Source organism: Gobio gobio (genome assembly GCF_949357685.1).
Source record: "Gobio gobio genome assembly, chromosome: 5".
NCBI classification, from domain to species: Eukaryota; Metazoa; Chordata; class Actinopteri; order Cypriniformes; family Gobionidae; genus Gobio; species Gobio gobio.
This window is the reverse complement of record NC_137101.1, coordinates 51,640,836-51,667,875: the sequence shown is the minus strand read 5'-3', so window position 1 is coordinate 51,667,875 and position 27,040 is coordinate 51,640,836. Positions and strand designations below refer to the sequence as shown.

General features: G+C 39.7%; 1 protein-coding gene across 3 annotated transcripts in view; it reads left to right on the top strand.

Moving 5' to 3' along the window:
• Positions 1–27,040, top strand: part of LOC307126561 (protein NLRC3-like) — a gene marked incomplete at its 3' end in the record, with an annotated part of 127,614 nt that overhangs the window by 13,663 nt on the left and 86,911 nt on the right. For all 3 annotated transcript variants that reach the window (XR_013816505.1, XM_079817157.1, XM_079817158.1), the window contains exon 5: positions 24,144–25,935. Coding sequence is in view for 2 of the 3 variants with exons in the window: in XM_079817157.1 (XP_079673283.1) it covers positions 24,144–25,935 (1,792 nt within the window). The remainder of the gene's footprint in view (positions 1–24,143; positions 25,936–27,040) is intronic.

Here is a 27,040-nt window from a genome sequence, read left to right as displayed (position 1 = left end):
TGGGCCGATACTTCTTTTGCTCCCTCAATTTACATCATAAAAATGACACAATGATGATCATGATGATAACAATGTTAAGTCTCAATTTAAAAAAGGAACATTTATTGTACAAAAAAAACAAGATTTAACAAATAGTTAAAACAGGTGAGGTAAAACAAGTAAAAAAAAAAGAGTTCAGTGCTGAAAAATAAATTCTGAAAATAAAGATTTAAGCATAATTAAAATAATGACACTATTGCACACAGGAGCAACAAGCAAGCAGCATAATAAAGTGCACACAGACTGTACTATACTTCATTTTAAAACTATTTACAACCTAGTCATTTAATGCTTAGGTGCACTTAACTTAATCTCTTGTAGAGCAACACCAGCGGTAATTCAGGAAAAAATCTCCCAATGCTCCACGTGAAACTTTGGTCTTCCGACCTTTTACCATCGTGTCAATTCTCAATTGATTTTGATTCATATGCGCAAGGGAGGGAGAGCAAGACAGTTTTAAGACGGTGAGAGGGCGCGCTCTCTGCTCATTCTTTCAGTAACACATGCGACCTGTCACAAGTGCAGCAGTCAGTCTCTACATCACTCACCGATCAAATAACGCTTTCGCGGGATACAAATTTGCTTTGGCGGCTGCCAAAAAACGCAGTATGTGGCGGCCGGTGTTGATTCTGTGGCGCACCGCCGCAAATTATTCTATGTGTGGGAAACACTGGAGAAACACACATACACACGTACAAACCATAGCCAGGTGGTCGCTGAATAAAACTCCCACAAATACCACAGAACAACGTCGGCATTACTTAATCCTATGACCAGTGTTCGTAACAGCTACCGTATGCATACGGATAGCCTTCAACTGAGCTCTTTGCAGCTCCCTAAATACAATGGCAAGCAGTTTTATAGACGAGGCATTCAGCATTTGTGTTTTCCATTTGGACGCACAAACTTGCTCAGCTATAGTTGCAAGCACGTATAGAGCAACGTGTCTCCACTTTCAAAGTGTATGGCAATATTTCAACTAAGTCAAACAGTTAAAAGATGCTTTGAAAGTTTAAAACTTATCGTTTTCTTGAAGAGAAGATTCCAGCACTGCTAGTGGGAGGAGGGGCAGTGCATGAACTACAGTGTCTCCAGCAACACAGAGCTGCCTGTGGACGCCTGTCTGTAAATAATGCCAGGAGAAAACAATCGCCTTGTATTGGCCGATGCCAATACACTTAAAAACGGCAAATATCGGCCCGATATATCGGTCGATCACTAGTTTCTGTATGTATAGTAAAATGTTGTCTGCATATAATATTTTATGTTCAGTATTGTTTGATTTATAACCTTTAATATTGTTATTTTGTCTGATAGCTATTGCCAATGGTTCTATAAATAGTGCAAAAAGTAACAGAGATAGTGGCCATCCCTGCCTGGTGCCTCTCTGCAGTTTAAATGGTAATGATATGATGTCATTGGTGATAACTGATGCTGTTGTTGTACTATATAACAACTTGATCCAGTGTATGAAATTATTACCAAAGCCATATTTTTCTAATATAGTGTAGAGAAATTTCCAGTTTACCTTATCGAATGCCTTTTCAGCATCAAGTGAGACAATAACCGTATTCAATTAAATTCAAATTTATTTGTATAGCGCTTTTCACAATACACATTGTTTCAAAGCAGCTTCACAGAAAGTGCATTTCATAAATGTACAGTGAAAAATGTTAGAAAGAGAATGTTAAAGAAAAATGTTAGGATAAGTTAATCAATCATGTATTATTTTAGGCCATAACAACGCTGGCGTTGAGTCGTCTCTTCACAAGCGTCGAGTCGTCTCATCACAGGTGTCGGGGCATCTGAAGTCTTCATGAGAGGCTGGATACAAACTGGAGCTGACGAACTAGTTACCTCGGGACTAGTGTCTCGAGATAACAACAGAAAAGCAGATGGGAAATAATTAGCATAGCTGCTGTTCAGAATATTAATGCTGTTGGTGCGATTTAACTGTAGTATAAAACGTATTTATAATGCGAATGCTTGGCTAAAGAGATGCGTTTTTAATCTAGTTTTAAACTGGGACAGCGAGTCTGAACCTCGAACAATATCAGGAAGACTATTCCAGAGTTTAGGAGCTAAATGTGAAAATGCCCTCCCTCCTTTAGTGGACTTAGATATCCTAGGAATGACCAGAAGCCTCGAGTTTAGTGATCTTAAAGAGCGCGATGGATTGTAGGGCGATAAAAGATCCGTTAAATACACTGGAGCTAAACCATTTAGGGCTTTATAGGTCAGTAGCAATAGTTTGTAATTGATACGGAACTTGATAGGTAACCAGTGTAGAGGTGATAAAATTGGTGTTATATGATCATATTTTCTTGACCTAGTAAGAACTCTAGCAGCTGCGTTTTGGACTAACTGTAGCTTGTTTATTGATGATGCAGGACAACCAGCTAATAAAGCATTACAGTAATCTAATCTCGAGGTCATGAATGCATGAACTAACTTTTCTCCATCAGAGATAGATAGCATGTTACGTAGCTTGGCAATGTTTCTAAGGTGGAAAAATGCCGTTCTTGTAACATATGAAATATGATTTTCGAAAGACAAGTTGCGGTCTAATATAACACCCAGGTCTTTTACTGTAGTGGATAAAGCGACAGGACATCCTTCCAAGTTAAAGTTGTATTGTGAGAGGTTTTGTGGGCAGTTTTTTGGACCAATAAGTAATACCTCCGTTTTATCTGAATTCAATAGCAGAAAATTACACGTCATCCAGTGTTTAATATCATCAACACACACTGTCAGTTTAGATAATTTAGCGTTTTCATCTGGGCGTGATGAAATATATAATTGAGTGTCATCAGCATAACAGTGGAAATTAATTCCATGTTTTCTTATAATATTACCAAGTGGCAGCATATATATTGAGAATAGCAGAGGGCCTAATACGGATCCTTGCGGCACCCCATAGTCTACTGACGTTATCTTTGATTTTTCCCCATTTAAACAGACAAAATGGTAGCGGTCTGATAAATACGATCTAAACCAGTTTAATGCCTGTCCCTGAACACCAGTGTAATTTTGAAGTCGATCTAATAGTATTTTATGATCTATAGTATCGAACGCAGCACTAAGATCGAGTAGAACTAGTATTGAGATACAGCCTTGGTCAGAAGCTAGAAGTAAATCATTTGTGATTTTAACGAGCGCGGTTTCTGTGCTGTGATGCGGCCTGAATCCTGATTGAAATTTTTCATAGATATAATTTTCTTGCAAGAAAGAGCACAATTGAGCGGACACAACTTTTTCTAGTATTTTAGACATGAATGGAAGATTTGATATTGGTCTGTAATTTGCTAGGTTATTATGATCTAATTGTGGCTTCTTAATGAGAGGTTTTATGACTGCCAGCTTGAATATTCTTGGAACATGACCTAAAGATAAAGACGAGTTAATAATATTGAGAAGATGCTCTTCCACTACAGGTAACAACTCTTTCAGTAGTTTAGTGGGTATTGGATCTAATAAACATGTTGTTGGTTTAGATGCAATGATAAGTTTATTTAGCTCTTCCTGTCCTATAGTTGTAAAGCGGTGTAGTAGTTCTTGAGGGGCGATAATTGCGGTTGAATCATAAGACATCATTAAAGATTGTACATTTACAATTTTGTTTCTGATGCTTTCTATTTTGTCAGCGAAGAAGTTCATAAAATCACTACTACTAAACTGTAACGGAATATTTTGTTCAGGCGATGCTTGTTTATTTGTTAGTCTAGCCACAGTGTTAAATAAAAACCTTGGATTATTTTGGTTATTTTCTATTAGTTTGCGGAGATGCTCAGCTCTGGCTGCTTTTAGGGCCTTTTTATAACGTGACATACTTTCTTTCCATGCGATTCTAAAGACCTCTAAATTAGTTTGTTTCCATTTACGCTCTAAGTTACGAGTTTCTCTCTTGATAACATGTGTAGCACTGTTGTACCATGGTGCTTTTGTTTTCTCTCTAACCTTTTTTAATCTAATTGGTGCTACAATTTCTAATGTACTAGAGAAAATGGTGCTCATACTGCTAGCCATTTCCTCAAGTTCATCTGTTTGTTTGGGTTCACTTAGCAGCTGAGACAGATCAGGTAAGGTATTTGAGAATCAATTCAACCAGTGACGTTTTGCTTGACCCCAAAGGAATTTAATAGATCTGTAAACGAAGCCCCTCCCAGCCAGCACAGTCATGTGGGCCCCATATGGGCGTCACCTGGGCTGTCTAACTGGGGCCCAGCCAGTTTTGTCCTCAGTTTCCATGTAGGCCCCACATGGGCTAGCCCAGATGAACTGAACACTGCTCAGTGTGCACACTACAGGCTGTTAAATGGAACTGAATCAGTGTTGGAGTTAATGAGATAATTAAGTGATTAATAGAGTAATGACTGAATATTACTGAAGACTCCTGATGATAACAAGCAGAATCACTGAAGGACAGAGAAACACAACAGACTTCAGACACAACTTCACAAAAGCATTATCAGCTTCCCTTTTTACCTATTAGATTGACTTTCTGTTATCTTAGTTTTTATTGATAATTCCCACAGAGCAAAAGTGTACGTTGAAAAGACGTCCACTGAGGAGCCAGAATGAAAGTTTTTATGACATCTGTTTTTGACGTGTTCTGCACGTCCGATATAGACGTTCATGGAACCTCAGGGTTAAAAACTAGTTCAAATTGTGGACATATTTTCCATTTGTAATTGCAAAGCAACTCACACACAGTGTGTGTTTGTCCAGAAATCATGAAAATAAAAGAAACTTAGCTCACACCTTTAGACAATTTAGAAAACGGATCATCTGTATTTCACACATCTTTGGATCGTGAGAGAATCGTGGGATTCAATCCAGGATCTTCTTGCTGTGAGGAGACAGTGTTTCCCACTGAGACACTGGTGCTGCCCTTAATCACAGACATAAGACACACTTTGACTATTTCTGTCAGACGTCTACAGAAGCTCTTACTGAGAATTAACAGAGCTTTAGATGTTGATGTTTATGTTTCATTTGAAGTCACCATTGTGGTGGGAAGCGTTTGCTTTAGTTGGGCTCTTGGTCCCCGTATTTGTGTTAGCTTTTCTTTGGCTGCTGTAACTGTGTATGAGAAACACAATAGTTATGGCTGAGAAAGCAAAGATAAAGTGACTTCAGGTGTTGTCAGCGCCTTGTTGATGACTAAATCATCAGAAGTCTAGAATCTGATGTTGTGCTTTTGAGTTTTGTGTTCTTGTTTGGCAAAGAATAATTTGTTTATATATTATAACCTTGTGAATCCACTGTATCGGGACTAATAGCAATAAAATAATCACTTATCCTGAAAGATGATAAAACAGAATGTGCACATTGTTTTGAGAAAATATTTCACATAGTCACACGCAGAGATCAAGATTTTGCATATGATTCACAACAACGGTGACAATCATAACAAAAAAACTTCATGCTGCAATGCATGATGGGTAGCTTCAAAGTACAAAACTCATGCTTGATTGTCACCGTTGTTGTGAATCATATGCAAAATCTTGATGTCTGCGTGTGACTATGTGACATATTTTCTCAAAACAATGTGCACCTGCTTTTGTATCATCTTTCAGGATGATTGATTTGTTTATTGCTATTGGTGTCAATACAGCAGATTCACAAGGTTATAGTATATGAACAAATTATTATTTGCCGAACAAGAAACTAAAACTCAAAAGCACAACATCAGATTCTAGACTTCTGATAATTTAGTCATCAACAAGGCGCTGATAACACCTGAAGTCACTTTATCTTTGCTTTCTCAGCCATAAGTATTGTGTTTCACACACACAGTTATAACATCCAAAGAAAAGCTAACTCAAGTACGGGGACCAAGAGCCCAACTAAAGCAAACGCTTCCCACCACAATGGTGACTTCAAATTCGCCATAAATATCAACATCTGAACCTTTGTTAATTCTCAGTAAGAGCTTCTGTAGACGTCTGACAGAAATAGTCAAAGTGTGTCTTATGTCTGTGATTAAGGGCAGCTCCAGTGTCTCAGTGGGAAACACTGTCTCCTCACAGCAAGAAGATCCTGGATTGAATCCCACGATTCTCTCACGATCCAAAGATGTGTGAATTACAGATGATAAATTGTCTAAAGTGTCCAAAGGTGTGAGCTAAGTTTCTTTTATTTTCATGATTTCTGGACAAACACACACTGTGTGTGAGTTGCTTTGCAATTACAAATGGGAAATATGTCCACAATGAGCACATTCGAACTAGTTTTTAACCTTGAGGTTCCATGAACGTCTATATCGGACATGCAGAACACATCAAAAAACAGACGTCATAAAAACTTTCATTCTGGCTCCTCAGTGGACGTCTTTTCAACGTACACCTTTGCTCAGTGGGAATTATCAATAAAAACTAAGATAACAGAAAGTCAATCTAATAGGTAAAAAGGGAAGCTGATAATGCTTTTGTGAAGTTGTGTCTGAAGTCTGTTGTGTTTCTCTGTCCTTCAGTGATTCTGCTTGTTATCATCAGGAGTCTTCAGTAATATTCAGTCATTACTCTATTAATCACTTAATTATCTCATTAACTCCAACACTGATTCAGTTACATTAAACAGCCTGTAGTGTGCACACTGAGCAGTGTTCAGTTCATCTGGGCTAGCCCATGTGGGGCCTACATGGAAACTGAGGACAAAACTGGCTGGGCCCCAGTTAGACAGCCCAGGTGACGCCCATATGGGCCCCACATGACTGTGCTGGCTGGGCCTAACGCATCATTTGTGTTATCTACGTGTATGTTAAAATCTCCAACAATTAATGCTTTATCGACGTTGACCAATAGATCTGAGAGAAAGTCTGCAAACTCTTTTAGGAAATCAGCATAGGGCCCTGGAGGTCTATATACAGTAGCTAAGGCTAGAGATAATACAGATTTCTTTCTTACATCTAATAGCGTAACATTTAGCACTAGTACTTCAAACGAATTCAACCTGTGACCTGTTTTCTGGGTAACATTTAGAATATCTCTATAGATTGTTGCAACACCGCCGCCACGACCAATCAGACGGGGCTCATGCTTATAACAGTATCCTGGCGGAGTAGACTCATTAAGACCGAAATAATCATTTGGCTTAAGCCAGGTTTCAGTAAGGCAAAGTACATCGAAACTATTATCTGTGACCATTTCATTTACAATAACCGCCTTAGGTGTGAGCGATCTAATGTTTAGAAGACCTAGTTTTAGAAATTGTTTTTGTTCACTAATATTGCGATTTTCTGGTTTAATCACAATTAGATTTTTCCTAGATCCTACAGTAGATTTAATGTTTGACCTCACTAAACGAGGAATAGACACAGTTTCTATATAATGTTCTACATTGGTACTTATGTCAATTAAGTTAGGACAAAATTGTTTTTGTTCACTAATATTGCGATTTTCTGGTTTAATCACAATTAGATTTTTCCTAGATCCTACAGTAGATTTAATGTTTGACCTCACTAAACGAGGAATAGACACAGTTTCTATATAATGTTCTACATTGGTACTTATGTCAGTTAAGTTAGGACAGCAAATACTGTGATTTGGACTTTGACTTACTAGTCATATAATGGCGGTGTGCAGCGCTCTCGAGATGTTGTCCGACAGAAGAGCCGCTCCGATTCTGCTGGGGTGAAGACCATCAGGACGGAAGAGCCTAGGTCGCTCCCAAAACAGATTCCAATTATTTACAAAGAGCAGCTTCTGTTCATTACACCATGACATTAACCATTCATTTAGAGCAAATAATCTACTGAACTTTTCATGTCCTAGTCGGTACGTGGGAAGGGGTCCAGCAACGACGATCGTTGCTTCAGGCGATGTTCTGCGCACCGTCTCGATCAGGCTCCTGTAGTCCTTCTTCAGAACCTCCGTCTGCCGCAGCCTGGTGTCGTTCGTTCCCGCGTGCAGCACGACAGCTCCGATGCGCTCGTCACCGTTCAGGATCTCGGGAACCTGCGCAGTGACATCGAGAACACGAGCACCAGGAAAGCAGTGAGTGATTACCTTGCCTTTACCTGAGGTAGCGTGGACATGCCGGACGATGGAAGTACCGATGACCACAGCGTCGCGTTCCGTCTCGCGAAGAGGGGAGAAGCGGTTCCGGGTGGAGATCTCGAAGACCGGGAGGGGCGGAGAGGTCCTCGCTCTGGTCCTGGCTCGCGTCTTCCGCTGTGGAAACACCCACGGTCCATGGCGCTGTGTCGGTGCCGGAGTGAATGAAACCAGGGATGATGATCGCGTCCTGGGTGCTTGGGTCCTGTGCAGAGAAACACGCGGAGTAGACGAGGTCGGAGTCAAAAGGTTACTATCCACTGACTTGAGAGCATCGGCGCGCGATGTTTCAAGCGCTGAGCGTCGCTCTCTCAGCACAGCTTGTCTGTCTAGAAGGCCGCGAATCTGCTTCTCCAACGACTCCAACTCCAACTGCACTGAATGCAGCTCGAACGTGTCCTCACCTGCACTCAAAGGTAACATTAGACACACATCCGAGTTATTCGCCATTAGGGCTGTAGCGATACACTAATCTCACGATACGATACGATACTCGATATTCAGCTCACGATACGATATATATCACGATATTCAGCCAACGATACGATTCGATATAATTCGATACTCTTACATCATTTTCTGAAAGATTTAAAGGGGACAGAGTGATTTTGGTGACATCTTGTGAGTGTTTCATTTACTTGGATTGAATTAACTGAACTGAAAACTAAAATCATCAATTACACAATAAATGTCTGACTGGACAGAGAGTCTACAGCTTGCAAATGCTGGACAAAATGAATCAAAGATGTGTTCAGAAAATTAGTTCCATTTATTGAAACAGTGCAAACTGTAGCTTACAAGCCTTTGAAAAGTAAATAAAGTGCAGTATTGCAATTAACAATGGAGTTTTAAAAATTGCAGCAAGTGGCCTGTTCTGAACAGTTTCTTTGACAGCTTTTTTAGCTTGACACTGACATTTGGTAGTATTTCACGTTTGTGTCACACAGCTTGCAAATCAACCGCAATGCTTTGTCTAAGTCAAGGGTCTCCAACCTTTTTTCATTTGAGAGCTACTTTTTTAAAAAGAAAGTCACAGAGAGCTACTTAGTATATAATACTTAAAACTCTTAAATAATGCATCATAATTCTCATATTAACAACTATCCAAACTGTTTTACACCTGAAAGAGTATAGTAGTAGTTCCAGTAGTCGGTACAATACCACTATTTTTTTTTTAAATAAATGTTTTATTATATATGATGATAATCATAAGTAAATAATACATAAACATGTAAAGGCTGTATGCTGTTTAAAAGTAAACATTGTTTATAAATGAAAGATCAAGTGAAAAATAAGCAACCATTAATAATTATATAATTAGTATTATTTATTTCATAATTATTATTATTAGTAGAGACGTATTATTATTACATAGAGACGTAGCTAAATGTACTGTAGGCTACAATCTGTAGTCAATCTCTTCACGTTAAACCGAACTTTTATTTTGACGGGTTGCCGTGATTACCAGTGTCTGTGTTCATGATGATATGACAGTGGGTGCGCGTCTCATTCTCATTCAGCTCCCTAGTTCAGTCAGGGATCAGCCCATTGACTTATGTCCTGATCAGTGCCCTGACTACTGAACCAGGAGCAGAATGAGACGCAGCCAGTTTTCTCAAATGAAACGGTAAATTCTCATGAAGTGAGGTTTGTGTTCGTGTCGGCAGAGACTACAAAAGCGAGTGCGCGCGCGGCGCTCGTCATCCACACAGACGCAGAACATGCAGGAGTAATATTTAAATAGTATTTTGCAGTTTATTATTTACAGACACTAGTATATATTCGGCTTCAGTCTGGAGCCCTGCGCTTAAATGAACACGGAAGCGACTGAACGCAGCTGCTATGGTGAGCTATTTTTAGAACAGACCCGCGGGCGACTCCTGTGGTCCTTGCGGGCGACTCATGTTGTTGACCCCTGAGTCTAAGTCGTCGCTTTCCTTCTTCTTTTTAAACCCAAAGTGCTCCCACACATCTGCTTTTAAGCATGAAGGCGCTGGATTTATATTCGCCGCCATTTTTTTGAATCTCCTCGCTCTGACTCCGGAAACAAGAAGAGGTAGACGTCGGGGTCTGTGTAAAGTTAGTAGTACGGGTCACTTGCTCTACAGCGATACTAGCGGCTGGCTGAACAAATCGCTCTTCCTGCAACGCAAATGGGGATAAACACGGGGATTTGAATGGGACTTATGTATCGATACTCGCGGCTTAAAAATCGATACTTTCTTGGGAGAAAAAATATCGATTTATATCGCAGAATCGATAAAATTGCCCAGCCCTATTCGCCATTGTAGCAGAAGTGCTACGATGGCGAATTGAAGCTATCAGTGTTTACCGGGTGTAACGTTAAACAAGTATGTGACCGTATGTGTTTTTGTTTAGTGGAACTATTAATTATATTGAATAGCCGACGTGTGTTGTTGGATGAATGGTGTTCTTTGATAAAGCCTGTTTAGTCTCGATGGATAAGAGTTGGCAAGATTGATTCTAGACAAATTGCTAATGCTTTAACGTTACTATTTATTTTCACATCTGTGTTTATAAGTGATAGTGGACAATAACTAGAACATACACTTTTATCTTTATTTGGTTTAAGCAAGACTGATACAGTATTAGTGCCATATTCATATGTTGTGGTATTGTGGATTGGAGTTTGATATCTGTAGTCACTCTTTGGAATAGTGGTGAAATTATTGGCCAAAAATGTTTATTAAATTCTGATGGGTAGGCATCCATACCTGGGGCTTTATTGTTTGTCAGTGTGAACAGTGCTTTATTGAATTCATCTATTGTTAGTGGTTCCTCTAATATTTGTATTTGTGTGGGACTTAATATTGGCATTTTTATGCTTTTAAAAAATAAGTCTTTATCTATACTGCCGTCCAAAGGCAAAGCGCAGTAACTACACATTTGGTCAAAATTGAGTTAAGACTTGAAATGGGCTTTGTGACATCTGTTCTGTCTTGTGACAAAGTTTGCTGGTTCAATTTTGTCCAGTTTTAGAGAAACAAGAGTGTCAAAATTGCAGTAACTACAAAATCCAAGCCAATACCAAGGCAAATCGCAGTAAGTGATGTTACTGCGTTCTAGCTTTGTTTCCCCATTTTTGACACAGCAGATACTGCGGTTTCAGCCTTGTCACGATGGGGATTGTATGCGGTTTACCCCGATCGTAACACACAGAAACAACAAGCCAACCATGGCACAATCCCGCAGCCAAATGATGGTTGAACTCGCGTTAAAATGCAAATTCAAAGGCTGGTAAGGAAGATAGCAAAATAATAACTCATAGTAAGGCAACTGACAGCTTTATAATCAGTTAACATTGACTAGCCAGCCGCTAGCAAATTTTGACTTAACGTTACTTGTGCTGCTCTATTAAAGGCAATATCCTCTGACAACGCCCATACGGAATGTAATATATGTACATATATGAAATATACATATATATTAAATATATCCACATAGAAAGTGAAAACATATATGTACATATATATCTGCCCATATATAAAACCTATTAGAAAATGGAACAATTTCATATATTGACATATAAAACTAGCCCATATATTTTATGTATGTATAATACAGTATTTTATATATATGTCACATATATATTTATCAATATATATGACATATATTTCTTTGTATATATGTTCAATATACAAACTACACATATATGCATAGCATATTGCTTGCATACATGTTACATATATGTTTTTATATAGTCTTATTATATATTTGACATTTAAAATGAAATATATAAAATATATTTTTGATAAATGTATATGGAATATATAAATTACATTATATAATATATATATATATATATATATATATATATATATATATATATATAACAGTGTGCACATATATTTTAAATATATGTTATGTTCTTATATTATGTATATCAATTGCTAAATATTTTGAATTAATGGTGTAAACTAAACAAATGTAAAAAAACATGCTTTCATTAATTTCGTACATATTTTTTAAATATAGTTTATGGATGTGTACTTACACACTTGCAATGCAATACATATGACATGCCTAAGCCTTAAATGTTAAACGGTGCAGTTAGCAAAAAATAAGTAATACAGTAAAACATTTAAAGGGGCTATATGCAACTTTTTCCCCAAAATAAACGTAACAATAGCCTTTTTATTTTACCATTTATGACTCAAACATCTCCTGATGAGCATACTGACACCTTGTCCGCTCACAGTGGGTTATGTTGTTTAAATAAATGGGCATATATAAATTAAACATATCGGTGACATATATGGTCATAACATACAATATTATATAAACAATAGTCATATATATCGTATTAATATATGTCAATATACTAATTTAATATGGAAAATGTATATATGTTATAAACTTATATCAACATATATCTAGAGATATGTATATATGTGATAGCAATATATTGTCTTATATTTAGCATATATGACAGCGTCATTTGCGATATAGGGACATATATGTCATATATTACATTTCCGTATGGGCGTAATGATAATCCGATTTAATCACGTTGGTGTTTGTTGATTCGGACACCTCTCCGTTTCATGCAGCTAATCCAATTGTATTGACAGGGGTTACTCCTTCAAAAGTTAGCTGGGTCTGGTAAAGTTATCTTGTTAGACAAAGTTACTCTAAAAGTTAGCAGCGCCAGTCAGCAGGTGACAACCGGATGAGCGCAGCCGGGCCGACAGCAAGCACACTAGGTGAAAAAGTACACTTGCATAATGAACTGAAAGTACTCTATTTTCACGCACTAATTTCGTAGGCTACTTAATATACCAAAAAAAAGTGCTCAGTTTTTTGGATTTCACAGGTAGGCTATCTAAGAATACATAATAATTATATTTTAATTATTAATTATAGCTTTAAGGGTGTAGATAGCATAAACAGGAAATTTACATGTTTGAGAATAGCTTGGAAGTTAGGCTAAAGGGAGAAGAAGCGTAAGTTAACTTACTCTCTAACCTCTAATTCTAGGAAATTATGTATGGCCATATTAAAGGGATAGTTCAACTGAAAATGAAAATTCTGTATTATATAAAGTTTATTATTACTATAAACATGTATTAAGAAGCATGAAAAAAAGTTGGATGAACACATTTAGTTTGTAGATACTGCACTTGTTTAAGGTCATCCAAAGGCAGAGTGCAGTATCTGCATTTTGGGGGTCAAAGATCACATCGGTGGTCATAGTTTTTATCTATAAAAAATGTCTTCCTAAGAAGGCACTACATGAATGCATTAACACTAATCTACCCACAACATGTTTGACTGGCTGGTGTAAAAACTTTAAAGCCATTTTTCTCAGTTTCAGTGTTTGCGTAGTTACTGCACTTAGCCTTTGTAGGGCAGTATAGTGTTTTCCTTTTGTTTATTACTATATAACGACTGATAAAATGTCCTAAATATATTGTTTATTTCTTGTGGATTATGGATTATTTAACTGGGTTTTTGATGGTAGTTATCAATGTTTTTTCTTTATTTTGTTGGAGTAAGTTAGCAAGATGTTTCCCAGAGATATCATTATGTTCAAAGTAGTGAGATTTTAATCGTTGTTTTTTGAATTCTACTTTTTTAAGGATCATTTCTTCCAGTCGATTTAGTTCGTTTAGGGTCTGATCGATTTGGTTTAGAGAGTATGTGTTATTTAATGTTTTTAATTTATTTTCTAATTCTTCTTGTAGTTTCTTGTTAGTCTTGTGTTTATATGTAGAATATGATATTATTTTTCCTCTCAAAACAACCTTAGCGGTTTCCTATAATGTGGATGCAGATATACCTGGTGTATCATTTATTTCTAAGAAGGATGTCCATTCTCTCTTGAAGAATTCATTGAATTCTTTATCTTGTAGTAAAGATGTGTTCATTCTCCATCTTTGTGGGGATTTAATGTGATTTTTATTGTTGAGCGTTAGCGTGATTGGTGCATGATCTGAAATAATGATTGGATTCATTTTAGTGTCTGTAATATGAATGATGGAGTTGCTAGTTAGGAAAAAATCTATACGTGAATGTGATTTATGTGCTGATGAAAAATATGTGTAATCTCTTGTTGTGGGGTTGTTTAGTCTCCAGCTATCGTCAAGTCCAGAATAATTAATGTATTATTTTATTGTTTCAGTGGAGCGCCATGTTTTAAATAGACTTGCATTAGTTGATTTATCTAGTGAAGATTAAGGACAGTGTTGAAATCTCCTCCAATAATACATTTGGATTGTGGAAATTTAGAAAGTATTAAGAAGATTTTATGGAATATTTCATCGTTATCTGTGTTTGGCCCATAGATGTTAACTATAGTCATGTCTGTATTATTTATAGATGCATTAATGATAATATAGCGTCCCACCGGATCTGATATTACGGTGCTGTTTATAATTGATGTGTTTTTGTTGATCAATATAGCGACTCTTTTTTTTTACTTATATGAAGCTCCGTAGAGCTGAGTATATTGTGTGGTTTGAAGTTTCTTTTTTTCAGTTTCTAGTAGATGTGTTTCCCGTAACATAAATATATCAGCTTTTAGTTTTTTTAGATGGTTTAGTATCTTATTTCTTTTAATCTGTGAATTAATGCCCCTCACATTCCAACTAACAAATTTGATGTGTGACATTATTCAGTAGTTATTTAGTAAGAAACTCCACATATACAGTACATATGCAAAGTTAGGAAAGTCGACTAAATATCATAAAATCTTATGATATTTAGTCGACTAAAACTAAAAACAATTCAGGTGACTAAAATATGACTAAAACGAAATCAAAATTTGATGTCAAAATTAACACTGCCTGACTTGAATTTCTCACAGATATCATTTCTTTCTAAAAAAGGAACATAATTGTGAAGACACTGCCTTTTCAAGTATTTTTGACAGAAAGGGTAGATTTGAGATTGGCCTGTAATTGACTAATTCTGTAGGATCAAGTTATGTTTTTTTAATAAGTTTTTAATAAGTGGTTTAATAATAGCCAACTTAAAAGTTTTCGGTACTATCCTAACACTAGAACCACCAGAGGTCGCTATATACCTAAAACTGCCAGCGGGTAAAATTGACCCATGCAGATGATTTCTGTTTTGATGCGGCTAAAAACATAATATGTCACTGTATTATGCCACTGTCTTCACAAAGTAATGTATAGAGTCATGAAATGAATATTTTTAGACTTCAACTATGTTTTTGTTCTGTTGTTTTATGCTACTTTAAGCAGGTTACACTAATCACTTTTTGCTGAATATCGAGGCTAAATCAGCATGCAATTACAACGCGAATTAGAAGGAAATAAATACATATTTGGGTGGTGTAATATTATAATAAAATATCATTAATTACATAAAGATAACCCATGTTATTTAAATTACTAAAATACCCTAAATAGACAATAAAGAGCAATAATAATACACCGCGCTGAATAGGATGTATTACAAAGTATGACATACAATGCATGTACATGTGCAATGACAAATTCAAGGGCACATTTTCACCTAATTAATTATTAAAATTGTTTAGTTATATCATTTATCATTTGAATAGGAGAACAACACCAATATCATGCAAATTATTTTATTCTTTACATCATAGATCGAAAATATTGTTTTTCAGGAAACGGGCAGACTTGAATAAATAGCAACACAGCAGCAAACAATACACAATAAAAAATATAAAGCAAAAATTAATAATTAATCCAAAGTTTGAACATTTATAAATAGGCTAAAACATCTTCATTTGATTGTGTGTTGTGTGACTGTTTAAAGTAAGCCGGCACGTTGCTCAAAAACAGCGCGAATATAAAGGAATTATATAGGGGTAAATTTGACCCGCTGGCGCTTATAGGTATAAATGCCGTTTTTTTATTCTAGTTTTTATGTAAACAATTTGAACAACAGGGGATTGTAAATAACACAATTTTAGTAAAAGTCAATGACTGGGAGCCTTGGATATTTTATTGAAAATCTGTCATGTACAATTGAAAAACAGCCATGGGTAAATTTTACCCCGTGGCGGTTCTAGTTTTAATGACAAGGATGAATTAATGATATTAAGAAGAGGATCTATGACCTCTGGAAGCCTCTCTTTTAATAGCCTAGTCGGTATAGGGTCGAGCATGCATGTTGTTGATTTTGATGATTTAATGAGTTTAGCCAATTCTTCTTCTCCTATAGCAGTGAATAAGTGTATTTTTTCCTCAGTGACACTACAATGCTTTTGTTTGTTTAAGGGGTGGTTCCGTGTTTTTTTTCTAGGCTTGGTTGTGTTTATGGGGCGCAGTATAACATGTCTTAATACTTCTTTTGTTTTAAAAACGCCATATTTTTCTTATATTTTACCTTTATTCCACACCGCTGTCTCCACTGTCCTTTGAACGGCTTGTTTGCTTCCTGCTTCTGTGAAGCCCATCCCTCCAAAAAACGCAATGGTCTTAGATTGGTTAGATGGCCAAATGTAGTTTGTAGTTCTGCAACAGCTCTCTCTCTTTCATAATGACTGCGACGTGGCCTCACCCACTTTGTTGCGTGTTCGCAGGGACCATAGACAGTAAAAGAAATGGACATAGCGACCCCATAGGCTTCGACTGGGAAAATGGAAGTCATGTAGAAGCACTCACTTCCTGATGGCTGATGTACTGCGCAGCCTCAGACTGAGCTTGACGATGTAGATGTGACGTGATCAGCCTGTCCGATAGTGGCAAGTCTTCTAGTAGTTGTGCAACGTAAAATCTGAATCACCGAATCTTGTAGAGACAGAGAGAGTGAGCAGGAGCAACTTTTGATGAATCAAGTGAAGTTATTAAACGTAATTTCGGGAGGAGTACGCCCATCTAATCTTCCAATTAATACCAAGGTATAAAACCAGCAGCTTACCTCTTCCCATTTTTAGTTCCTGCAGCATGACTGACTTCGCTGCTCATTTTCACCTATTGATCGCCCAGGTCGCCGGTCTCTCCGCTCCACCACAGCCCAGCACAAAACACCTCGCTCAAGAAGACCTCTCTCCATATAGATCATCACGGGGCTCGTCGATCCTCATAGTGATGCATCGAGGCCTTCATCATCATCAATATCATTGTCATCCTCTTCAGAAGCAAGCCCTTCCGTACCTCCTGTTGAGAAATGGTCCATCAACACGCTCAGGCAAGCGTTATCCAACGCGGGTATCCATTTCTCCCAGAGGAATTCAAAAGCACAACTGCACGATCTGCTCGTGCGCTCTCAACAAAACTCTCACGCCGCATTCAGCGTCCTCCCAGCACCATGCAAACATAAATGCAAGCAACTGCATGATCCATACGGTCCGCCTCAGTTTCAGCCGGCCGCCGCAACCGCCGCCGCCACCCTAGTTTTACTCGTCCGCCGCTCATTCCGGCCGGCACTCTATCGCGGCCGCAAACATTAGTTCCGCGGTCGCCCGTGATAGTTTCGCGGCCTCTCCGACTGTGACTGTTACTTTTCCTCCTGCCACAGGTGAGTCTATCACAGCTTCTCCTGCCCATGCTTCCAACATTTATGTTCCTCCTGTCTTTCATGCCCAGTTAAATCCATCTAGCCATGGAATAAATACAAATTTGAGGCTACCTCATTTCTCCTTCATTTCTCCTCCGCTATCAGAGCAGACCCTTGATTTCTACATTTCCCAGATTTTAGCAGAAATTATGAGCATTAGCCGTGGAGGCGGACCCAGTTCCTCCCTATTCAGAATTGATATTCCAGTAACTGTAACACATCTCTGGATTCAATATTTTATGCCATCTCACCCAGAACACTGCAATCCTACTGGACAGCTTGGAGAGCTTTTAAACAATTCCATTCCTCCTACAACCAGTTTTCCCAACTTTCCTTCTTTCAATTTCTTCATTCATCTCATATCTCAACCAGATTAAGTCCATCCAACCTAGTACCATCTCAGCGGCATTCAAATTTTCTAATCCATGGCCATCCATCCAACCATCTCCGATCTCCAAGTTTTAAACAAGGACACCATCCGTTTCCTCATCAAACGCAGCAAAACTGATCATTTTAAAAACGTTCATTTCATCCATATCTTCAATCTCCCGACACCCATCCAGCCATATCAATATCTTTCCGTCTCCACTCTGGTATCCAAGCTCATTTGTATTCATCTCACTCCTTCCGCATTGGAGCAGCCACCACCGCAGCCCAAAAAGGACTGCCAGACCATCAAATTAAACTTCTGGGTTGGTGGTCCTCAGATGCCTTTCAAACTTACATTTGTTTCGACCCCAGCCTCATCAAACAAGCCATCTAACTCACTTCTCTTTAAGATGGCTGCCCCACGAAACTCAATCCAACCGATGCCTGCAAACCTCGCTTGATTCGATACTACTGCCGCAGTGCCTCACAAATTTGATGCCGCTGCTGCAGTGTTTTGCTTAACTTGATACTGCCGCTGCAGTTCTCCACCAATTTGATACCACTGCTGCAGTGTTGTGCTTCTTGATGCTGCAGTACTTTGCTTGATGATGCCGTGCTCCGCTTGATGCTGCAGTGCTCCGCTTGATGATGCAGTGCTCCCCTTGATGCTGCAGTGCTCCGCTTGATGATGCAGTGCTCCGCTTGATGCTGCAGTGCTCCGCTTGATGCTGCAGTGCTCCGCTTGATGCTGCTGTGCTCCGCTTGATGCTGCAGTGCTCCGCTTGATGCTGCAGTGCTCCGCTTGATGCTGCAGTGCTCCGCTTGATGATGCAGTGCTCCGCTTGATGCTGCCGTGCTCCGCTTGATGCTGCAGTGCTCCGCTTGATGATGCAGTGCTCCGCTTGATGCTGCCGTGCTCCGCTTGATGCTGCAGTGCTCAGCTTGATGCTGCAGTGCTCAGCTTGATGCTGCCGTGCTCAGCTTGATGCTGCCGTGCTCAACTTGATGCTGCCGTGCTCCGCTTGATGCTGCAGTGCTCCGCTTGATGCTGTAGTGCTCCGCTTGATGCTGCAGTGCTCAGCTTGATGCTGCAGTGCTCCGCTTGATGCTGCAGTGCTCAGCTTGATGCTGCCGTGCTCCGCTTGATGCTGCAGTGCTCCGCTTGATGATGCAGTGCTCAGCTTGATGCTGCCGTGCTCAGCTTGATGCTGCCGTGCTCCGCTTGATGCTGCCGCTGCCGTGCTCCGCTTGATGCTGCAGTGCTCCGCTTGATAATGCAGTGCTCCGCTTGATGCTGCAGTGCTCCGCTTGATGCTGCAGTGCTCCGCTTGATGCTGCAGTGCTCCGCTTGATGCTGCAGTGCTCCGCTTGATGATGCAGTGCTCCGCTTGATGCTGCAGTGCTCCGCTTGATGATGCAGTGCTCCGCTTGATGCTGCCGTGCTCAGCTTGATGCTGCAGTGCTCCGCTTGATGCTGCAGTGCTCCGCTTGATACTGCAGTGCTCCGCTTGATGCTGCAGTGCTCCGCTTGATGCTGCAGTGCTCCGCTTGATGCTGCAGTGCTCCGCTTGATGCTGCAGTGCTCCGCTTGATGATGCAGTGCTCCGCTTGATGATGCAGTGCTCCGCTTGATGCTGCAGTGCTCTGCCAATTCGATACTGCCGCTGGAGTGCTCCGCCAATTGATACTGCCGCTGCAGTGCTCCACCAATTTGATACTGCTACTGCAGTGTTTGGCTTTACTTGATTCCGCCGCTGCAGTCCTTCGCTTGATGCTGCAATGCTTCGCTTGATGCTGCAGGGTTTCGCTTGATGCTGCAGTACGCTCCGCCAATTTGATACTGCCACTGCAGTGCTCTGCCAATTGATACTGCCGCTGCAGTGCTCTGCCATTTTTATGCCTCCGCTGCAGTGCTCCGCCTGATACTGCCGCTGCAGTGCTCTGCCATTTTGATGCCTCCGCTGCAGTGCTTCGCCTGATACTGCCGCTGCAGTGCTCCGCCAATTTGATGCTGCTGCTGCTGACGCACTGCTACGCCTGATACTGCCGCTGCAGTGCTTCGCAAATTTGATACTGCGCTGCAATGCTCCTCCAATTGATACTGCCGCTCCAGTGCTCTGTATTTTGATGCCTACGCTGCAGTGCTCCACCAATTTGATGCTGCTGCCACACTGCTACGCCTGATTCTGCCGCTGCAGTGCTCCGCCAATTTGATGCTGCTGCTGCAGTGCTCTGCCATTTTGATGCTGCTGCCGTACTGCTCCGTCTGATTCTGCCGCTGCAGTGCTCTGCCAGTTGATACTACTACTGCAGTGCTCCGCCTGATACTCCCGCTGCAGTTTCTCCACCAATCGGATGCTGCTGCTGCAGTGCTCCGCCAATTTGATGCTGCTGCCGCACTGCTACGCCTGATTCTGCCGCTGCAGTGCTCTGCCAGTTGATACTACTACTGCAGTGCTCCGCCTGATACTGCCGCTGCAGTTTCTCCACCAATTGGATGCTGCTACTGCAGTGCTCTGCCATTTTGATGCTGCTGCCATACTGCTCCGTCTGATTCTGCCGCTGCAGTGCTCTGCCAGTTGAAACTACTACTGCAGTGCTCCGCCTGATACTGCCGCTGCAGTTTCTCCACCAATTGGATGCTGCTGCTGCAGTGCTCCGCCAGTTTGATGCTGCTGCCGTACTGCTCCGTCTGATTCTGCCGCTGCAGTGCTCTGCCAGTTGATACTACTACTGCAGTTCTCCACCAATTTGATACTGCCGCTGCAGTGCCCCACTCAATCCATGCTGCCACCGCAGCACCTCACCTGTTTTAAAACCACCACAGCAGTGACACTGCCTACCTCAATACTGCTGCTGCAGTGCAGTCTCCCATTCCTTCTGTTCTCCAATTTTGGGGGGTTTATAGACTATTGGAATAATTATGCAAATTCCTCAAGTAATCAGTTTAAATCCCAGAATTCTCGCTTGCTGTCTGATTCTGCATTTATGTTTTTGGAGGGCAATCGGAGCTCGGGTAGAATATCCTCTCCGAGCCCCTCTATAGCAGACAGCAAGCCAAATCTGTTTACCACTTTCACTAAGATTATATGGGCACACAAACTCGTGAAGTTATTAAACGTAATTTCGGGAGGAGTACGCCCATCTAATCTTCCAATTAATACCAAGGTATAAAACCAGCAGCTTACCTCTTCCAATTTTTAGTTCCTGCAGCATCCCTCCTCCTCCCCTGCTCCTCCTTTGGTACAATTTTGCCTGTTATAGGGGGGCAATCGGAGCTTGGGTATAATATCCTCTCCGGCCCCTCTATAGCAGACAGCAAGCCAAATCTGTTTACCACTTTCACTAAGATTATATGGCTACACAAACTCGTGAAGCAGGATTTGCGACATCTCTATCTGCGTTTATACCTCCACGTCCCCCCGATTGCCTCAAAGACAGTAAAAGATTGCCTACGAGCTTCTCCTAGGGTCTGTACAGTACAGCGCGACGGAGTCGCGTGGTTATGATGCAATCGTTAGCCTACTTTTTACAAAAACGGCTTCTACTGGGCGATAGTGTAAGATACAAGGTAATGGAGCATTTTATACATTGTCAAGTTTGTTTAGAAATAAACAATGGACAAATGGAGTGTTTAAACGCCTCAGATGTAAAGATATTCGCTGTCAAAGTGAGGCCAAAATGAATGGGAGTCAATGGGATGCTAACAGCAGGTGATGGCTTGGTTAGCAATGGCTGCCCCATGGAAGGTACGCTTTCCGGGGGCTGGATTACCCCTTGGTGGGGACAGTGTTTATGGTAATAGCAAAGCTTTATGATGTTACCAAACTGGGAAGAAGCTTGTTGTAGTCCAAACCGGCCGTTTTTGTAGGCAATAAACTGCCATAACTTTAAAAGACAATATTTCCGTTTGCATTGAACTTTCAGCGCTGTAACTTTGCAGATACTGTTTATGCTCAAGCAGCAACATTACTCACTAACTCACTAAAAAAGTGAAATCGCATGCAACCACCCCTTTAAGGTTGAACAATAGATGGTGCTTACACCAAATTGATTTCAAGACACGATATAAATTTTTTAATTGAAACCAAGTTTTTAGGGATGAGTGATAAACCATCAATTGGTTTTGGATTATCTGAAGTTGTGGTGCTCTTCCCTCATGAAAGTGCCCAACAAGAGATTTTTTAAACCATTCAAGCTTAATAAACTGTGAAAGAGAACTCAATTCAATACTCTTGCTCTGCCTGAGAGCTGAGAATATTTTTTACTTACGTTAGTTAGTTAGTTAGGCTTAGGGTTGCCACCCGTCCCGTAAAATACGGAATCGTCCCGTATTTACAAGCAAAATGACGCGTTCCGTATCAAACCAATACGGGACGCGATTTGTCCCGTATTTTACACAGGTCCACACATAGTTCAATAAACACATGCGGATTTTGCAGTGTGGAGAATACTGATAGCAAATATAAACAAATCAATTTCACAATAAGTAGTACAGGAGCTCATTTGTGCGTGATTGCGGGCTTTGTTGCCATAGCGGCGGAGTCTCGAGAACATGCGCTGTGCCAGTGTGCCTGAAAACTTGCGCGGTTTTTTAAAAAAACATGTCGAGCTTGCGTCGCGTCCACCGTTTGAACGCAAAAGGATCTCCAGATATAGAACTGAATTAATTTCAAAAAGGTATCAATGGGTCTGTCCAGTAACTCATGATGAACCTCAGGCCAACTGCACACTTTATGAGAAGCATTTCAGTGTCTCAGACTGACTGACTTTGGTGACAGACCGGTCTATGTGACAGACACATCCGTGCTTAAGGTAGGCCTATAGTTTTTTTTAATGGATAATATATTAATATAATATTCCAATACATTATCAGAGCTTGGCAGACAGAATTATTATTTTTTAGACAGGTTAATTAATAGATTATAGCCTAATAAATGTTATTATTAATTTATAATTTAGCTAGGCTATATCATACATAATAAATAATCCTGTCATATAAAGTTTATGACATTTAAAAAATATTTAGATAAAAATGGGACAAATAATTACACGATAATATAGTCATAATTTAAGTAAATTATTCAAAGAAAATAAACATTTTTAAAATTCAAAAAAGTGATTAGGCCTACTGGTTCAGAATGACGGCTTAAAGGGACAGTTCACCCAAAAATGAAAATTCTGTCATCATTTATTCACCCTCAAGTTGTTCCAAACATGTACACATTTCTTTGTTATGTTGAACACATAGGAAGATTACTGTGGAAGTCAATGGTGCCCCCAAAGCAGCCTGGTACAAACTTTCTTCAAAATATCTTCTTTTGTGTACAGCAGAACAAAGAAACTCATACAGGTTTGGACATCATGATTCATGAGGCGTCATAAGTGCACCAAATAGGCTAAGAGTTCTTTAGAATTAAATAAAACAATCAAATGTAAAATAATATAGCATGCATGTGTTCTGTTGCAAGTTCACGTACTTGATCTTATGTTTTCTTATGGTTTATTATTGAGCTGTCAAGTTGTTAAGGTTGAAATAATCATTTCATGACGTATTCTTTATTTCTGTCCTTTATGCAATTGTTTTTTAGGCTATTTTTTTCCGGGGGAGGGGGGGATGGGGGGGGGGGCGTGTCGTGAATGGGTGTCCCTTATTTTGCCACACTGAAGGTGGCAACCCTAGTTAGGCTAGTACTAGTTTTTGTTGGGGTATCAAAATTGGTGTTGAGAAGTATAACATTTCACTGGTAACAAAAAATATTAATTGTAACAACCTTATTTCAAGCTAAAATAAATATGTTTAGAACTATATATCATTAGCGTGAAATAAAATTAGTAAAACAAGGTATTCATGTGACTTTACATGAGTCAAAGTATTTCCATGACCATACATGTTGTCAATTTAAGCATTATGTGTGTAAGATTGTGCATGTAAACACTGTTGAAGTATGAGTGTGATTAATTTGAATGTAGTAGAAGCACAGTGTTCAAGTTACCACACGTGTATGGTTTTAATTTTTTTGTAATAGAAATCAAAGACCAGGTTAGAATTTATATAAATATTTTATAATAAATATAAATATTTTATTATAAATATAACAATTACAATTTTATAAAAATTTATATTTTGCTCTTTGCTGACTTTTCTCCTCTTTCTCAAAGGCTCAGCTGAAGAACGCAGTAAAGCTGCCCTTCATGAGATTAGCCTCAGACTGAAAGACAAATTAAAACAGGACCACAAGCGGATATTGATCGGTAATTCACAGACGGGTCATAAGAAATATCTGGATGATGTCTACACTGATTTATATGTGGTGGAGAATGAGACTGGAAGAAGAGCGAATGAACATGAGGTGAGACAGTTCGAATTGAATCGCAAACAATTTGACGCCAATGACACACCAATCCAGTGCAATACCATTTTCAAAGTCCATAAGGATCAACAAAACAGAAAGGTGCTGACAATGGGGATCGCAGGGGTGGGAAAAACAGTTTCTGTCAATAAATTCATCCTTGACTGGGCTGAAGGAACAGAAAATCAGGATATAGCCTTCATTTTACCTCTGCCGTTTCGTGAGCTAAATTTGATCACAAACAACTACAGTCTCATGGGACTGCTTCATGAATACTTCTTTAGAGAGTTGCCCTCTCTTCCTGAAGGTGATGGTAAGGTCATGTTCATCTTTGATGGGCTGGATGAATACCGCTTTCCTTTGAACTTTAAAGAGGGTGAAAGAGTTACAGATGTTCGCAAAATAACAACAGTGAGTAATATAGTAACAAGCCTGATCAAGAAACACCTGCTTCCCTCTGCTCTCATCTGGATCACATCCAGACCAGCAGCAGCCAGTCTGATACCCCGTGACTACATTGATCAAGTGACAGAGGTACGAGGATTCAATGATGAGCAGAAAGAGCAATACTTCAACAAAAACAGCAAACCTGAGGTTGCTAGAAAACTCATCAGTCACATCAAAAAATCCAGGAGTCTCTATATCATGTGTCACATCCCTGTCTTCTGCTGGATCTCCCTCATTGTTCTTGAACCTCTACTGGATCAAGAGAGCAATGACAAAACACCAACAACTCTCACAGGGATGTACATAAACTTCTTTCTTACTCAGCTACAACAAATGAAAACAAAATACAGTCCTGAAACTAAAGCCAATGACAGATCTTTTAAGGAGATTATTCTGAAGCTTGGGAAACTGGCCTTTCAACAGCTGGAGAAAGGAAACCTGATTTTCTACAAAGAAGATCTTGTGGAATGTGGACTAGATGTCAGTGAAGTGTCTGTGTACTCTGGGTTATGCACTCAGATCTTTCAGGAGGAAAAGGCTGCTTCAGCAAGAAGTGTGTTCAGCTTCGTACATCTCAGTGTCCAGGAATTCCTTGCTGCTCTCTATGTGTTTTTGGTGGGCAAAGATGAGAAAGCTGACCTATTCCTTCAATCCTGGAGAGAAAAACTGACATGGAAACTGTCCAAAAAGCCACTGTTTCAGCTTCATAAGGCTGCAATCAACAAGGCCTTACAGAGCGAGAACGGACACCTGGATCTTTTCCTCCGGTTCTTCCTGGGTCTCTCACTGGAGTCCAATCAGAGTGACCTGAAGGAGCTACTGCCAGAACTAGAACTCAAAACAGAGAAAATGAAAAACACTGTTGATTATATCAAACAGACAATAGAGAAGGAGAAATCAGTGGAAAGGACCATCAATCTCTTCCACTGTCTGAGTGAACTGAAAGACAAAGACTTTGTGGAGGAAATCCAGAAGAATCTGAGCTCAGGAAATCTTTCAGCACAGAATCTCTCCTCTGCTCAGTGGTCAGGTCTGGTGTTTGTGCTCCTCATGTCAGAAGAGACTCAAGAGATGTTTGAACTGCAGAAATACAGAAGATCTGATGAAGCAGTGATGAGACTGCTGCCAGTGATCAAAAACACCAGAAGAGCACTGTAAGAGTCTGCTTTACATTCATTTATATTAGTGCTGTTAAAATTACTGCAATAACACATGCGTTTAATTCTTTCAGTTCAACACATTATATATAATATTTAATACAATGCAGCATCGTTTTTCTGTCATCCTTTGGCTAGCGTTACATAATATGATCCCGCCCTTATTCATACAAATGCTTTTAAACCATTCAGGTGCAAAACAGAAGAGAACGCGCTGCCATGTGAATGTCCTGACACACACACACGATGCACAGAAAGATGCCCGCCAGTATCAGGCGAATAGACAGCGCGCCAGAATCATATAAGACTCTTTCACGCTTGAACAAACAATAACACGCAGAATTATGCCAAAATGCCAGCTTTGTCGAGTATTCTCATAAGAGCAGTCTTAAATGAGTAAAATAACATCTTGCGTAGTGTTCGGCAGCGGCAGGTCTTAAAGTGACAGCAGTTACTGATGTCTGTCATTAAAGTTAATCAAAGAACAAAGGAAACAGACAAAATTGTAGCTTTAATACGGATTAATTATATAATGAATTTATTATTTATGCATTTAAGACTGCAAAGTATTAAGATAACTTTATTACATTTCTGTATTTCAGTTAGACAGATAGGAAGGCCACAAGTAAATATTCAATTTATTATAATGGTTTTATGTGAAGATTGTTTTAAAGGGGTCATTCATTGAGAAATCAACTTTCGCTTGAGCTTTTGATATATAGAATGTAATTGTAATATTAGAATATTCTAAAATTTTCAGAGCTGAAAACGTCCTTGTTAGTCAAAGTAAAGCTAAGCAAACGATTCATCTGCGAATGTTCTTCCCTGTGAAGTCAGAGAACAGTGAAACACTGCCTCAACCAAAGAAGAAGAACACCTAATTCTCTTGCGCCGCCCACCAACTTGCGTATGACATGTAATAGATAAATAACACAGGAGTATCCTATTTGAAGTGTTGTTGGTTCATTGTCCTGCAATTCAGGATCAGACTCGAAAATGTACGGGCCAGGGCTCGGAAAGCCCGATGTCCCTGGGGCTAATGTGTTTTCCAGTCGGGCTACCAAAATGTATCACCGGCCTGCCTGACAGGCTATCTTAAATA